General features: G+C 49.4%; 5 protein-coding genes across 5 annotated transcripts; 4 read left to right on the forward strand and 1 right to left on the reverse strand.

The window, feature by feature from the left end:
- Positions 1 to 1,931: 1,931 nt before the first annotated feature.
- Positions 1,932 to 4,880, forward strand: METBIDRAFT_43182 (linker nucleoporin; the record flags this gene model as incomplete). Its single annotated transcript, XM_018857623.1, has 1 exon — positions 1,932 to 4,880. One exon carries the CDS (start codon positions 1,932 to 1,934, stop codon positions 4,878 to 4,880), a length of 2,949 nt encoding a protein of 982 aa, XP_018710915.1.
- Positions 4,881 to 5,094: 214 nt separating this feature from the next.
- METBIDRAFT_78789 (uncharacterized protein) lies at positions 5,095 to 7,471 on the forward strand (the record flags this gene model as incomplete). Its single annotated transcript, XM_018858942.1, has 3 exons — positions 5,095 to 5,124; positions 5,198 to 7,328; positions 7,392 to 7,471. The coding sequence occupies 3 exons, from the start codon at positions 5,095 to 5,097 to the stop codon at positions 7,469 to 7,471; spliced, it is 2,241 nt and encodes a 746-aa protein (XP_018710916.1).
- Positions 7,472 to 9,507: 2,036 nt separating this feature from the next.
- Positions 9,508 to 9,888, forward strand: CYB5 (Cyb5p; the record flags this gene model as incomplete). The annotated part of the gene is made up of 1 exon (XM_018857673.1): positions 9,508 to 9,888. The coding sequence occupies one exon, from the start codon at positions 9,508 to 9,510 to the stop codon at positions 9,886 to 9,888; it is 381 nt and encodes a 126-aa protein (XP_018710917.1).
- Positions 9,889 to 10,805: 917 nt separating this feature from the next.
- METBIDRAFT_43921 (U2-type spliceosomal complex subunit) lies at positions 10,806 to 11,675 on the reverse strand (the record flags this gene model as incomplete). The annotated part of the gene is made up of 1 exon (XM_018857716.1): positions 10,806 to 11,675. The coding sequence occupies one exon, from the start codon at positions 11,673 to 11,675 to the stop codon at positions 10,806 to 10,808; it is 870 nt and encodes a 289-aa protein (XP_018710918.1).
- A 2,289-nt stretch (positions 11,676 to 13,964) lies between these two features.
- On the forward strand, positions 13,965 to 15,722 carry METBIDRAFT_43044 (signal recognition particle subunit; the record flags this gene model as incomplete). Its single annotated transcript, XM_018857611.1, has 1 exon — positions 13,965 to 15,722. One exon carries the CDS (start codon positions 13,965 to 13,967, stop codon positions 15,720 to 15,722), a length of 1,758 nt encoding a protein of 585 aa, XP_018710919.1.
- Between the last annotated feature and the right edge of the window lie 911 nt (positions 15,723 to 16,633).

Raw genomic sequence — 16,633 nt, forward strand, 5'->3', positions numbered from 1 at the left:
CTTGAAGATCAAATCGAAAAGTCGAAGCATACATCAAGCTGTCTTGGTTTAGCTGCACTGCATCCACTACATCATAGACTAATCGAATGTCGTGAACAGACCTGATTGTTGGACGCCATATTTACTTCAAAACAGGCGCTTTGGACTGAATGCAATGACCTGAGTGCCAGAAACCGTTCAGAGTAGTGTTTTGTTTCGCTGTCACGAAATTCTCTTGCATCCTAGGGCAGATGCTTTTTCCTACGCTCACATTGGGCAAGGCTGAAACATAGATGGCATGAGCTGTGGTTTACCCAAGCCACGAGATGAAATCAATACTTTTGGAAAACTTCAAAATCAACTTGTTCGCCCCAGACTCTAAAACGGGTGCACTCGATCCCGCCAGTCACAAGAAACATGCCTGTGAAATGCTATTATACCTTCTAATTCATAGCGACGACTCCATGGGGCTTATCCTCAGAAAAGATTCCGCAATACCAGTCCGTACACAGAAGCCAGATGCTTGACCCATTTGGGTAATAAAGGGGACAGGTTGAGTTCTACCCAGAGTATGTCTTTAGGAGCTGTTTGAGGAGCTTGTAGTTAGACCATACAAAATCAGACGAGACAACTAAGCTAGGTTTGCGCATCCGGCCGAAGACTAGGTCAATCCTGGAATGCACTAATCACTGATGTTCATATTTGTACTATTGTCGTGTGGCTATGCTGACCATCGAGTAAATGAAAGAATGGTCATGACAAGGTAGCTACTATAAATCATATTCTGTCTCGCAAATGATTGTCTAATCGCAGTGTCGATGGAAGTACGAGATGTTGACTACTTACATCGCTGGCTATCGAAGAAAGACCATGCTTGGCTAATTAAAGCAAACGTTCATCTGCGAAAAGACGAGATCAAAATGGACTATCCATCAGAAATCGAGCCCTCTGGATCTGGCACAAATGGCACAGTCAGTCAAAAGAAGAAGTTGCATGATACATGCTTTGCGCATATAAATATACTTGATCAATGATGCCGGTTTGACTGTAGACAGATGCTATACCAGAGAGCACTTAAAATGTACGGTTTTGATTTTGGAAGAGACCAACTACACAGACCGAGAACAGACAGGAGACAGACCAGAGAACAGAAGAGAGAACAGACAAGAGGCAGACCATAAAACAGACCATAAAACAGACAGCCTCCAGAGAACAGCCAAAAAGTGGCCTGAATACAGGCCTTCGTTCTGAAAGTCAAAACAGCGCCCATCGCAGCAAATCTCAGGCGAGAGAACAACACCATTTGCCGGACTTTCCCCAGACAAAGCGTCGGCAAACCAAAAAATTCAAACCAAATATCTGAATGAAATACAAATCGAAAAAAAAACGAAATTCATGGTCCACTAGAATATGGCCCAACCGCGAAGATCTCTCTTTCAGACTTGCCCCGAACCAAGCCACAACCAGCATAAACCCTACAGCCTACAAATAATGTGTGAATCTTCTGACACCTCTCTTTCAGCTCTCGCGATCCAGACAAGTTCTTATAGATTCAAACGTCTCTCTCTCCATCAGCTATCGCACTCGATTACAAGAAGCGTCAGCGGCTATCGGCGTGGCCGCCAAGGCAAAAACTGCCCAGCAACCACAGATGTCCGCCAGACCATAACGATGCACTGTCTAATGTGATGGATTACTTTTGGACAAAGTTGGAAAAAAAAATTTAAACCCAAAAGGCGGGCCGCGCCTCCGCCTTAAGTACTGAACGCTCGCGCGCCGGGTAACCCGGCCCTCCAGTCGCACTGCTCTGTTAAGACAAGGGCCTCAGCGTAGACCGACCGCGATGTTAGCAGGCATCAGCACATTTGACCACTCAGCAAAACGGGGCCCAACACGCCATTTCTGCTCTTTTTTTCACGTGACTGTCCCCGCCGCCCGTGCCCGGATCCGAAATGTCGCTTTTTTCCGCCCAGCCCCCCACACAGCAGTCCACGCAGCCGTCCTCTTTTGGCTCCGCGTTTGGCTCCACGCAGCAAAACCAGCCGTTTTCTTCGGCGGGTGCCGCCACCACAAACACGCCCAATTCGAGCGGCAATGCCGCCGGAACACCCGCAAGCGCCGCGGCCGCCCCGTTCGCCCCGGCATTCCCCAAAAACGGCGTGGCGGCGCCGGCTTTGCCCGCACAAATAACGCCCGACGCCTCGTCCACGCGGATCTTGAAGGACTTGTTGGATTCTGCCCACAACTTGCCCAAATTGCACCACGGCAGCATCGGCCCGATAAGCTTGCCTTTGAGCGAGTTGCGCAAGGAGACGCTGCAGCTCCGCAAGAACGAGAAGCACGGCGGAAACCACACCAAAGCGCACTACTTGTTGTCGAAAAGCGGCGTCAACGCGTCCGACTTCGAGGCCGAGTTGGACGCCTTGCCACGCCCTCAGGGCGGCGAGGCTGGCGCCGAGAACACGGGCCAAAACTACGCTCGCGACGTGGAAACTAGCGCGGAACGCGAGGACATCGAAAACTACTTGGGCGCCAAGAAGGACGAGACCGTTTTGAGCGCCATCGAGCAGTCGTTGGTGTCTGCTTCCAGGGACTTTGACCGCTTCATCAACCTGAGCGTGGCCATTGACTGGAAGGTGCGCAAAGACAACCTCAAGCGGCAGTTGGGCATTCCTGTGCGCACCAAGATCACCAGCGAGGAGCTCGCAAAGTCGTTCACATGGAACAAGTCGTTGCCCGGCGCGTCGCGCGTGTTGGCGCCGTTGGCCCTGTCCAAAACGGCCGCCAACTCGACGCGCCACGTCTCCAGAGACAAGTTCGAGAGCAATGCGCGCGTGGTGTATAAGCTCAACGAGAGCCGCTTGGAAAACAGGCCGTTCCCGCTCTGCCTGAGCTTTGCGGACTTGTGCAAGACCAGCGCAGACTCGAAGTCCAAGCAGATGGGCGAGATCTGGCGCATTCTTGCCGACCTCAGTGACGAGAAGCTGGCCACAGTCAACCAGGAGCAGCTTTTCTTCGAGTCCTACCAGGGTGCACAGCCCGAGAAGACGCTCAGAAAGCAGGTCGTGAAACACTCGAAGCTGGCGTTGGAACTGCAGTTCTTCAACTACATGGACGAGATCTATACGAAGGACGACCAGAAGCCCCCCGAGTTCCAGCCGGCGACAAACATCAACAAGGTGTCGTACTTCATCCACAAGGTCATCACGAAAAACAACGACTCCAAGTTGATGGAAAGGACTTTGAACTACAACGGCGTGCCCATTTGGGCTCTCGTCTTCTACTTGATGAGAAGTGGACTCTATGCAGAGGCCGTCGACTTGACCCAGGCCAACGAGGAAGCGTTCAACAAGTTTGACAAGAACTTCCCCATCTACATGTCTCACTTCTTCAAACTGGGCTGTTTCGACTTGCCCAGTGAGTTGCACGAGCGCATCTCTTCGGACTACAGCCAGTCCCTCCAGTATCTCAACGAGGATGCAGCCACCTTTGACCCATACAAGTATGCCGTGTATAAAATCATAGGCAAGTGTGACTTGGTCAAGAAAAACTTGCCTGCGGCTCTCAATTTGAGCATCGAGGACTGGTTGTGGTTTCATTTGCTGATCTTGAACGAGTTTGGCTCCACGGCAGCCTCCGACTTGCTCTATGAAAACTACAGACTCGAGAGCTTACAGAAGAAAGTGGTGTCCTCGGGCCCTGCCAGATTCAACGCCTCGTCGAACCACCCTGTTTATGCCAAGACCTTGGTGATGCTCGGCTTGTACGAATTGGCTGTCCAGTATGTGTACGAAAACATCAACGAATGTGACGCTGTGCACCTTGCCATTGCCTTGAGCTACTATGGCTTGTTGAAGTCTTCCAAGTCTACTTCCGATGACTTGATTGTGGTGGATTCGAACGATGCCTACCAGGTCAATTTCAGCAGGCTCTTGGGGTCATACACGCGCACGTTCAAGATCAGTGACCCTAAAGTAGCGGCTCAGTACCTCATACTAATCTGTCTTTCCAAGGGCGGCCACAACGCCGAGGAATCTGTCAAATGCCACGATGCTTTGCGCGAGCTCATCCTGATTTCCCGCGAGTTTGGTCTTCTTCTTGGCGATTTGAACCCAGACACGGGGGACAAAGTTCCAGGTATTCTCGAGCACCAGAGAGCCCTCATCAACCTTCCGGACATCAAGAAGTTTTACAGCCAGATCACCGAGCGCAGCGCACAGAGATGCGAGGAAGAGGGAAGGGCATTCGATGCATTGCGTCTTTACCAACTCTGCCAGGAATACGACACGGTGGTGTCGCTACTCAACAAGTTTTTGAGCGAAATTTTGTCCATGACCGAATTAGACAAGCCATTATTGACGGGCGCCACTTATCGCACCCCTGAAGGAGGCATGCAGCCAGTGGAAACAAGCGAGAATAACCTCATTTTGTTAGCACGCAAGCTCAAGGGCATCTTTGAAAGAAACAGTTTCATTTCCGGCCAGATTACGCCGAAGGAGAAGGAGATTAACGAGTACTTGTTGCCAATGGTTGACATCAGAGATAGATTCGTTAAAAAAGACTGGCAAGGTGCTTTGGACGGCATCAAAAACTTGGGACTCGTACCTATCGTCGATACAGATGATTTTATCGAGGTCAGACGCGCGGCCGAAGCTTTGAATGGCTATGACGTGAAGTTGGTCAAGGTCATTCCTTCCGTGCTCATGATTGTGATGACGAGTATTGCGCAAATCAACCATAACGCCTCAACGAAGAAGTTTGGCATGGGCGGCCAAGAGAGAGGCGAGCTCGACAAGTTGAAGACTATTGCTAAGAACTGTATGGTTTACGCCGGTATGATCCAATATAGGATGCCCCGCGAGACATACAGTCTCTTGATCAACCTAGAGGCTCTGTTGTAAGGAAGAAAATGCGTGGAATGAATGAATACATCAAGAGAACGTTTTATAAGTCTTTCAGTTGACTTCATGCGTAAACTTCCAATACTGATGGTAATTCTCGACCGGAGTTAGCACGTCGCTCGGCATACAGCGTGGCGCGGATGCATACACGGCAAGGCGGATCTGCATAACAGCCGCACTGTGGGGCGTACATGGCAGATGGCGACATTTCTCCATGCACGCTGTCAAGCACCAACAGCAGCTCGTAATACAATTACTTAGTATCATACAAAAATCAAGACAGCGCAGCACAAAAGGTGGCGGGTGTTTCCACGGAGTCTGTTGTCAGGGTAGTGGCTGGGCGTAATCCTCTCGAGTACTCGGCCTCGTCGCCGTACACGGTTTTTCTTTTCCAAAGTGTGCTCATCATGATTCTTTGTCATTTCTTACACTGGCCATTGAGCAAACTCAAGCAGCCACGGGTGATTGCGGAGGTTATAACGGGTATTGTTTTGGGGCCTACAGTCATGGGCCGGGTCCCGGGATTCACAGCGAATTGCTTTCCCACCTCGTCTATTAGTGGACTTACTATAGTAGCCAACATCGGTATCATTTTCTTCTTGTTTATTGTTGGTTTGGAAGTGGACTTGCGGTACATCCGCAGAAATGCACGTGTGGCGCTTACCGTGGGATTTGTTAACATGGCCGTCCCGTTTTCATTGGGCTGCGGCATTGCCCGGGGATTGTACAACGAATATCAAGTAGATTCACAACTGACACTGGTTCTGTTCACCACGTACATGGTATTTGTCGCCGTTGCTCTTTGCTTCACTGCATTTCCTGTATTGGCACGTATTTTGGTAGAGTTGAATTTGATCGGCGATCACGTGGGCACCATCGTATTATCTGCTGGGATCTTTAACGATTTGGTCGGCTGGATATTGTTGGCTCTTGTGGTCACGCTTGCCAATTCTGCAAATAGTATCCACACGCTTTACATCTTGCTTTTGGCCCTGGCATGGTTTTTGATCATGATGTTCCCAGTGAAACGTGTATTGTGCTGGTATCTCCGGTGCCATACAAACGACTTGATCACAGGCCAGCCCTCACAGTCTCTGATGGGATTGATTATTGCCATAGTATTTATATCGGCTTTTTACACCGATGCTATTGGCGTGCATCCGATTTTCGGAGCTTTCATGGTGGGTGTGTTGATTTCGCGGGACAATGGTTACGGGATTCGGATCACCGAGAAGCTAGAGGATATGGTGCACTTAGTCATGATACCCATATATTTCGCTGTTGCAGGCTTGAATGTTGACTTGAGTGAATTGAACAGAGGTACAGATTGGGCGTACGTGGTCGTGGTGGTTGTGTTGGCCATGGCCGGCAAGATTTTCGGCGGTTTTGTTGCGGCCAAGCTCAATGGCCTAGTGTGGCGTGAATCTTTAGCTGTGGGAGTGTTGATGTCATGTAAAGGAATCGTGGAAATCGTGGTGCTTAATGTGGGCTTGAACGCTGGCATCATTTCCACCAGGGTGTATTCTATTTTCATCCTCATGGCATTGGTTACTACATTTTGTACCACTCCGCTTACGCTTTGGGTGTATCCAGCCCAGCATCGACACTCTGTATCCAAGCAGCTAGTCATTCCAGAAGGAAAACAGGAGCAACAAGCTCTCATGGCCGAAAAATCCACATGTCTTTCTCTTGACACGCTCGAAATGTTCTCGTTCCCATCTGTCCACCTTCTTCTCCACAAAACCAGCGGAGTCTCGGACCTACTTATGCTTCTCAAAGATCTCCAGGAATCCAACAGTTTTCGCAAGGCCACGGCCATTTATCTACGGGAGTTTACATCCCGTACATCGCATTTGCTCGAGGCTTCTGCAGCAGGAGAACCTGAAAATACAAATGAGCAGGACAGCGAAGACTCAAAAGCAATTCTTGCTATTATCGAGGCATTTGGATCGCTCCTTAAAACGAGGTTGCACACCATGTCGCTTCTCGCACCTATGGAGAATTACATGGCTTCCATAAACAATCATTTGGCCGGACCAGCAAGCCTTGTGGTCTCGTGCATTACGTTTCCCAGCATGGCGCAGTCTGATGCAGAATCACTGGAAGCCATGGCCATCTATAACAGGCTAATTGACACCTGTTTGGGTCATGTGGGTATACTCTTGACCTCAGGCAACTATACCATTAAAAGCCAGCGCTCTATTCTGCTTATTCTCGACCATGATGACCGACTTACTGGTCTGGACTTGCTAAGCCTTCACATGATGCACCAGTTGACACGGAAAGGATCGATAAACCACGTGTACATACGCTCATCCACTGGGTTTGATGACCAATTCATGCAACAATTTGATGCCTATTTGAAGAGAGGCGCCGAAGATGCCAAATTGGAAATTGCCTATTTTCAAAATATAGACGAGATTTTTGTCAAGGAAGATATGGAAAAAAGTAAAGGACCAGAAACACCTCTTTTCATTGTCACTCACGATATGATGAAAAACAATGACATAGACCGTGCAGTGAAGAGTTTCGCTATGCGAGACAAATTAGATGTGTTGGTTATAAGAGCAGCGCAGGCCAGACTTGAATAGATATCTGTTGATGTTGTGGCGCAAGTGGCGGTAAATCAATCTAATTGGCATGCGAGAAACCAAGCCAACTCTAAATTCGCTTATTTTAAAGACTTCCTTGGGCTTCAATGAGTTCTCCAAAAGCTTTTGAACAACTATACTAATTGAAATATTGTGATTATGCGATGTACCAAAAAGCATTCTCCATGAATTTGAGCTCAATATTCTCTGAACCTACCGCGGCATGTCAACCTTTCCTGACTCAAGATGTCAGAAAAATTGCCGGTTTGCATCTCATATCTTTCGAACACTGACAGCCCAGTTTTATCTTGTCGATTTTTTGAAGCTTTTTTTTTTGGTAACCCGGAACGTACTTCTCATTTGATGTTTCTGATGGCTCATAGCAGATGAGAATTGCGTTCGAGCCTTGAAGTCAGCTATGAATTACTCGAATAAGTATTTCCACTGTTTCGGAACTCGTTTCTGGTATCATATACAAGATTTTGAGATATGAAGCTTTGGGTGCGGGAATAAGTTTTATGATTTAACTACAGCGACAGCCAAGTCAATAGTCATAAATATATCAAAGGATTTTCCAGATGAGAAGAAACGTAAGTTAAACTTTGTCCACTCACACTAATAATCAAAAGCTTCTCAAAGTTTGCGACACTCCAACTTTAATCCTCTTTCATATTCTTAAAATCGAATACGCGTGTAACAACATAGACAGAACCAGACTCCCCCATCAAAGTTCGTCTGTGAATTTATACCAGCTCTATGCATATTAATCCGCCTACGGCTCAGCCACAAGAGGATACAAAGTAGAGTTGTCGGTGTCAAAGTTATTGTTGGCTGGTGTGAATTAAGGCAGGTGAAGTAACATTACAATCACTTGCAATACTGTATCTGCGACTTTTTGGTCAGACTATTATACGTATCAAGTCTATGCACAGGCATTGGGTCAGCCGGAGGAAACTTTAGTATTCAGATAGCCAAACACGGTCCAAAGTGTTTTTGTTATTCTGTTCTTTGATGTTTTCCAGAGTGCAGTATCGAGTTCCTCGAAGTGATATGTGACTCGGGGAGACATCAGCCCTGAGAAAGGAACGTATCAACGGCGCGAAGTAATTCTTACCAAAGTTAAAAACCAAAATTTTTAGCGCGTTGGATAACAATCGCAAAGAATGACAAGTTCATGCAGACACAATTGCAGGTTGACTGGAAATCGCACAGTGGTCGACAAAGCGAAGGTCTTCCAAAACGATTAGTGTAAGGTCCCTGGTATCAGCTTGACACTGATGGTCCTTGTAAGCGCATATATGGCTATATGCACTTCCATTACTGTGAGTTCCGTCAGATATCATTCTAGACAACTCATAGAATATTCTTTCGAGTTCTAAAGGTTCCGTCCACGTGACCTCTGGGTAAAGTATACAAAGGTGGAATAGAACTCCTGTAGAGTTCTAGAGACCAGTGATCAAATAGTAATACATAACGCCTATGTCCCGTGAAGTCCCTAACAATTAGCGCTTAATACCGATAGAATATACACGATTTATTTCCGTCGCGTTTCTTCTTCAAAATTCATGATCTTCCCCTAACAGATCACAACATGAGAATACAAAAGCGGCAGACCAGAGAATAAGTGCACAGTGAGATTTTTGCACCCATTAATCCGCAAGCCTGGTGGCATCTGAGGAGCCTGGTGGAGACACTACCCGCCACATCCTAGCTCTAGATTTTCAGAAACCAGTCAAAAGTCGGCAAGACCCAAAATCCCGCCCATTTTGTCCTCCGAAGCCGCTTAGTTCTCGTCAAAAAAACGTCGGGTACGTTCGCCAAAAGCGGTAGTACCACGCGCGCGGATCGGTGCACCCAATGCGTGTGGCCCTGACCTTTTCCAGGGCCGCCATTGGGTCCGGCACACACAGTATGCCTGCACACAGACGGAGCTTCTCGCGCCCTAAACGAAGCGTGGCTCGAGACCTCTTTATCTCTATTTGAACACCACGGGTCTTTTCGTTAGTACATCGTCTGTAAACAAAGCTTCCCGCAACATGTCTGACACCACAGAATTGAAAGTATACACCTCGGAACAGGTGAAGGAACACAACACCGCCGAAGATTTGTGGATCGTATACAACGGCCATGTATACGACGTGACCAAATATTTGGACGAGCACCCCGGCGGTGAGGAGGTCATTGTGGACTGCGCCGGCGAGGACGCCACAGAGGCATTCGACGACATTGGCCATTCTGACGATGCTCACGAAATTTTGAAGGATTTGTTGATTGGAAAGCTCGAAGGTGGCGCTGTCAAACCGGCCAAGGGAGCCTCTTCCAGCAGCGGGCAGACCGAGGCCAGCAGCGTGCCTGTGCCTTTGATTGCCGCTGCCATTTTCGCTGTTTTTGCTGGTGTGTACTTTTACATGAAATAGGCACGTGCCACTGTCTGGCATTCTGGGGCTGCCAGCCACCAGGAATATGAGGAAACCAGGTAGGGAACGGGTCTTTTGGCGAATGGGGTTGGGGGAACGGATCTTCTGGCAAACCAGGCATGGCGTCTTTGCTGGAGATGGGCCACTCAATATAGAACTTCTGCCATAGTTGAAATACTCCCTGCCAACGGCCCCACAGTCTTGTAGTTGTGTAACAGAGCCGGCGCCTTGAGGCCAGTGGTTTCTCTGTCGCGATAATCGAGTTCCTTGTTGTGCGCAGAACCAGCCCGGCGGTGTATTTTTGGTGCCTTCTCAGAATCAAGAGATTTCAGAACTCGGAGGACTCTCGCGGGACACCATTTGCGAGAATTGCTTGTGAAAACACGTCTTTTCGGCCTTTTCCCGTCCACTGTATAACACGATTTCAGCGATGCTTAAGGGGCCTTTTTTGGAAGGAATTGCTTTTCTCTCTGAATAGGAGCCGGCCAGCAGCGCGGTCTTTTGGTGCTTTTTTGTCAGCCTGAGCACACCTTCAGAACAGACCTGTAGTGAAGGGTTTCACAACTGGCCATTCTGGGTACATCCATCCGGACACGCCTGTAGAAAAGGTATACTTCTCTGGATTTTCCAAACATCTGCTCACATACCGCTTTGGCCGTCTCTTGACATGCTCGTCCTGAATGCGCCATCTTGTGAAAACACCCAGAAGCATTCCTTGAAATATTCGGGAGACATAACATCTGCAAGAAAGCTCACATCTGTTTTGGTCCAAACCCGAATGCGGCCGAGAGACTCCCAATCTGCCCCAAACAAACGGTCCCAAAAGCTTGTGCTTCTTAAATGAGACACCCATTGTATCAGAGGCCACAACGACTCATACACCACCAGCATGCTCCAAAGAAGCCGGTTCACGGGCTCTAGACATTATCTTCAGCAAGCAGGCCGCGAACCGTCTTCAAAAAGATAGCGAGCTCATTTTCAAACGAAGAACCCGCCCGTCCAGGCTCACCCATCTGCACGGCCTGTGCCCGCTTAACGCTGCGGAGCAAACTAGCGAGTTTTCTCACCGGCGTGCCGTCCCATAGACAGGCCTTTCTGTAATCGTAAACAAGCGCCTTTTCTGTGCTTTCGGGATCTGAAAACACCACCTGGCCCCGAGCATATCGGCCGTCGTCTTCCCCAACAATGCATGTTTTTACCGGGCCAAACCGCTCCATGATCTCTCGAAGCGTGCCCGAATCGATCTGTGCTCCGGGCTCCGACCGGTGTTTCCACGTGACGTCCAAAACCACATCTTGGACTAGAAAATCGGCGGTATGCCGGGGCTGCTTGAGCAGTCGAAAGGAGACATACCCTTTTTTCGCCTGGAGCTTCGCCTGGAGCTCTCGCCGGAGCGCCAAGCCCCGCATACTTAAGACATCTACATTAAAGGCATGTGTGGGCGAGCCGCCAGCACCTGCCTGAGATTTGGCCTCTTGTTCACGTGCCCGGAGCTGCTCTTTGAACCGTAGGATTTGGCTCTGCACGCCCTCGCTGGCCGGGGCCTTGATGGCGGTGCGCTGCCGCCGAATTTCGTCATACAGCCGACGGAGGTCTGCATCTTGAAGCACCGTGTTTATGGCAGAGAAAAACTGGAACTTGGCGGCGGCTTCCGCAGAGTCGTTTTTGTCCGGGTGATACCGGAGGGCCATCTGCCTGTATTTGCGGGATATTTCAGCCGGCAGCGCGTCGGGCGCCACGCCGAGCTCGGCATATATATCTATCCTGCCACTCGTGACATCATTCATACTTTTAGCTTGCCAGGTCGTCTGGGTGGCGGAAGAAGGGAGTGGTAATAAGCGTACCCAGTATATTAGGTTGGGGCCTGGCTGCGAGACTAGTGCCGGCGCCATGTGCAGTCCGACGTGATGGCGATGCCAATCTGGAGTCTGCTGGGATTTATAAGTTCTTGGAATTCTAGGGGTTGCTTGGGCCGTGGCTATTTTTTGTGGATATTGCTGAAGAGTTGGAATTGGCTGAAGAGTTGGAAATGGTGTATTTATGGGCCATGTCTGGAAGGCGCGGCTGAGTGCTGGTGAATAGTCGGTACGCTGACTTTGAAATCAAAGAGGGCTAGAGCAATCCGGTTTTGGTTGCATTTTTTTCAGCGAGTTAGGGATTTCTGATTTCTCGAATCTTGGAAGGCGTTGTGTAATTTGAAATATTTGCCCGTCTCTTCGCATACCTGAGCACGGGCCATTGGTTCTTTTGAAGAGTGTTTTGTCCACTGAAAGTTTTTTGTATGAAATGAGTTTTTCATAGTCGGTCGTTTACCTTTGTTATCGCAAGCAATTTTTTCTTGACCATTTTGCGTGGTTGCCGTTGCAGAATCTGCCAGGGCTGCCAATTTGCAACTACAGCGTCATCATTGACTGTAGCCAGAAGGCATTTGAGCTTTTTCGGGTATGAAGTCTCAGAATTCTACATTTTGAAACTCCTGGAGATTTTCGGAGGCTCCGCCGGGTACGCTCGCAATTGGATATGCAGATGAAAACCTACCACTCCTAAAGCGAGAATATGGACGAGGCCAAACCGCATGGTGCTTCGGCTGTATCGGAATTCTTTTTTAACAGCCAGTTAGCATAATTAAGTCAAGTACGTAAGCTAGCTAAGCCACGAGGCCTCCGCACCCTAGATGCAACCCAATTGGGGCCATCGTCAAACACAACTTCTGCATTCAGGAATTTTTGGGCTATATATACATGGCCAAGGATGGGCTATGGTATCTGAGGTCAGAACCTCCAGTGCGTTATTGACTCCTTCGTTCAATGTCCCCAAATTTGAGTAGAAACGCATCAAAGGATAGTGCCCTATAAGCGCATATGTGATTAAGGCAATACACGAATAAAATAATAGGGAATAAAGAAACTTTTGATTAGTGACCTCCAGTTGCAACGGGTCGTGATTGATACTTTTTTGAAGGCGTCTGGCACACGTTTGTCCTATGAGCACTAAGAGAGTAACAGCGACCATGATCCAAAACGCAGACACTAAAGTCTTATGGCTTTTGCAGAGTGCTTGGACATGATGGCTTGCTCGTACGAAGATATATAAGTCTTCATCAGCACATATAAGGACGTGGCACTAGTATTGAAGTATTTCCTTTTTTCATGGCTTATGCAATATTCGAAATCAAATAATCAAATTTTTATTCCATATACAGTCTAAAATTTTTCAGCTTTGGTGTTTACTTGGTCTTTTTTTAATCTCACTGCTTAAAGACATTAATCTATACTTCCTTCCATATTTTCAACCTCCTATTATATATGCATAATCAGGTTTCCACCTTTCTTTCTTTTATCTTGCCCCGATATATAAGTGGCCCCATATACCATTAACATAACATTTGCCTCTTTTTGACATTAAAGAAGCAGGTGAGTTCACCGATCTGCGACACGGCCATATTTGGAGTTGCGCATACCCTCATAGTAAATTGCACAGAATCTGCCCCCAAGGCCCTCTGATACTCTCAACTCAATTTCCTTCTAGACAGCCAGATAAATCCCCTCAGATCTGCAAGCCCCCACAAAACCACCTAAGCATTTTGTCTGGCCACTTGATTCGTTTGCAGCTGCAAAATCGGCCCTGCCCTCAGATGCTGACATCCGCAACCACATCTTCCAATGCCACCACTCCTCTTGTCATACCAGAAACACACCAAAAAACCAAATCTTTATTGCTCCAACTTTGCTGCAGCGATGTTTCGTCGCAAATTCCCTGCCCTTCCAGAATAGCCGTCAAGTGCAGTGAGGCCTCAGAGGCTCCAATAAGAGGCATGGAGACAAGCCACGCACACGACTTTTTGATCGAGTTTCTTTTCTTTGGCCGGCAAAACTTTCAAGTCTCAAAAGCCTACCGTCTCGACCACGCCCCTCCAGCCCGCCAGGCCTTCACTACAATATGCCATCACCAGCCTCTCATCCATAGCCCACGGCACCCGTGCCACACCCGTGCACCACGGCGTTTGAAAAACCGTCCATTCAACTCGCCCCCACCACCACTACTAACCCCATACAACGAACAACTGCACACCCACAATGTCGTCCTCCGGCCCCTTGGCCGACACTTTTGGCAGGCGCCTCCAGGCGTATCTCACGTCGCCGCAGGATTTCCGCAAGTACAGGCAAAAGCTCAGCCGGGAGTTGGTGCGGTTGCGCCACGACTTGAACATCGTCACCAGAGACACCAGAAACTACCGCGACAAGGAGCGCACCTCGGCCATCGGCGCAGAGCAGTACCAGCAAAACGGGAAGTACGGCCAGGTGCTTCTCTTGCTCGCGGAGCGCAGCTTGGTGCACTCGTTGGAGATCAAAAGCATGCTCGAGATCAAGGGCCTGCAGATCCCCGGATACAAAAAGCTCATGGTGGGCAAATTGAAGCTGGCGGCCAAGTCCGCGCGCCGGCTCGTGGGCGCGGTGGCGTGCGAGCCGGACGCGACCAGGAAGTTGGAGTACTACGTGTTTGCGGCGCTTTTGCAGGGCCAGTACTCCGTCAACAAGAAGCTGTGGGCCGACGCACGGTACGCGTTGTCGCTCGCGAGAATCGGATTGGAGTACTTGGCCGTTTGCGCGGGCCAAAACGGCGCATCCAGCGCCGACGACGCGCTGTGGGGAAAGGCGTTTCTTGACGAAACGCTCGACACCGTGGTGGACCCGGCGTTGTCGTTGGCGCATCTGCAAGACGCGTCCAGTCACAAAACGGCGGCCGACTTGCGCACCGTGGCGCGCAAACACTGCCGCGGCGGCAACGTGCCGTATTTGGCGCCCCTTGTAGATCTCGTGGCCGCGTTCGACCCGGCGTTTGTGGAGGAGCTAGCGGAGGAGACCGTGCCGAAAAGCGTCGCCTGGCGCGCCCACTCGGCCGCCATCTACAACGACGAGGTGGCGGTGAAACTCAGCAAAGTCGCCGGCGAGGACTGGAGACTGTACCGCGACGCCAACGACTACGACTCGCTTTTCTCGAGGTGGGCCGACTTGGTGGACATCCACCAGGGCGACGTGGAGAAAAGCTCCGACGACGACGACATGGACAGGACCCAGCACAACGCCGTGCTCTTGACGTACTTGAAGTACCACATGTTGTTCGTGAAAGTGAAGCGCGATCTATTGCTCATAGAGCAGTTGCACGCGCAGCCCTCGCCCAGCACCACCCGAGTGCTCTCCACCAACAAGGACGTGGTGCGCTTGTACGCGTCCTTGGTGCGCACCACGGAAGAGCTCAAGGATTTGCCTGGTGTCTACAACGACGACGACTTGTACGAGTCTTTGGAGGGCTTGTCGAGACTCTTCACAGTCACGCGCTCGGCGGTCGTTGCCGACTCCTACGCGGCGGCCCGCAAGCTTGCCGAGGCCTTGGCCATCTACCTCCACATCCAGCGCACGTTTTCCGGCGCCCCGCTGTATTACAAAGTGGACGCCTTCCCCTATGATGTTTCCAGCAACGAGCAGGTGGCACACTTCCGAGCACACGTCGCTACTCGGACGGCCCAATATCATACCCTAGCCCAGTTGCAGCGTGAGGTTGAAGGCGTGGTGCCGCCCGCCGTGGCCGAAGACGTGTACAAGTTCCCTGCGTCCGTGGAGAGCTTGAACCACGTCACACACATCACCGAAAAGGGCTTCATTGCTCCTGTTTTGAGCAAGCCCGTGTTGTTCGACGTGGCCTTCAACTACATTGGCTACAGCGCCGAAGGAGAGAAGACCGCGAGCAAGTCCTCCAGCGGATTAGCGGACACTGCAGGCGACGTGGGCGACAAGAAGAAAGGCGGGTTCTTTGGCATTTTTGGCAGGGGGTGATTACACGATGTACCTAATATATCAGACCATATCTCAATCCAACCACCGGCTCTACCTGGGTGAAACCCTTCAGGCATCTCCTCGAATTTCGGACAAGGCAACTCCACCTTTGTATGCCATGAGATAAATCTTCTACTAAGAGAGAAAAAAGCAACTTGTGTAGTAGGCCTTGAATGAGGTACCATCTTATTGACCTTCGCACTTATAGAGACGGGTTCATTGAAAATCAAGGATGCATGTAGAGCAGTGCCCCCAAAATTCGCCTTCAAACATTCTAGAAAAGAAGGTCATGAAAACATCTAGAAGACCAACTTGCAAAATTTGTGCATTTTCGTGTTATCCAAAGATACTGATAAAAATAATATAATTCGCAGAAACTACTCCAATTAGTTTGCTGTAATTGATTTCTATGAGGCTTGCGTTTATCAAAACCAAACCTGACTGCTTGAGACAGATGTGGGGTCAATGAAAGCTGCTGACTTCAAATCTAAGAAAACCGAACAGCCAGGTCTAATCTCATTCGTTTCCCGAACATTTCGAGTGCATCGCCTTAACCACTCGGCCACAATGCCTTGATACATTTGGAGTGTGCGGAGATGGGATATATAGTATCTTATAATGGATGTTAATTATGTATAAGACATGCAGTGACAACAGTTATTCGGGGTCATAGTTTTGGTATTCAGGATCATACTAAATTATCCTATTCTCACTATACTGGTCGTAGACATCCGCTACAACCAGCTGAGTTGAAGCGACTACTACAGGAGACCTATCCTAGGAGTCGATGACGTAATATCCAATACGTAAACAGATACGTGCCATGAGGACTGTCCAGGCCGTGAATGATGGAAGGGGACGGGCCGAGCTAAGACACTTGGTACGTAGCTGGGAGCTGTTTAAAGGTTTTT

The sequence above is a fragment of the Metschnikowia bicuspidata genome, assembly GCF_001664035.1.
Source record: "Metschnikowia bicuspidata var. bicuspidata NRRL YB-4993 chromosome Unknown METBIscaffold_4, whole genome shotgun sequence".
Classification (NCBI taxonomy): domain Eukaryota; kingdom Fungi; phylum Ascomycota; class Pichiomycetes; order Serinales; family Metschnikowiaceae; genus Metschnikowia; species Metschnikowia bicuspidata.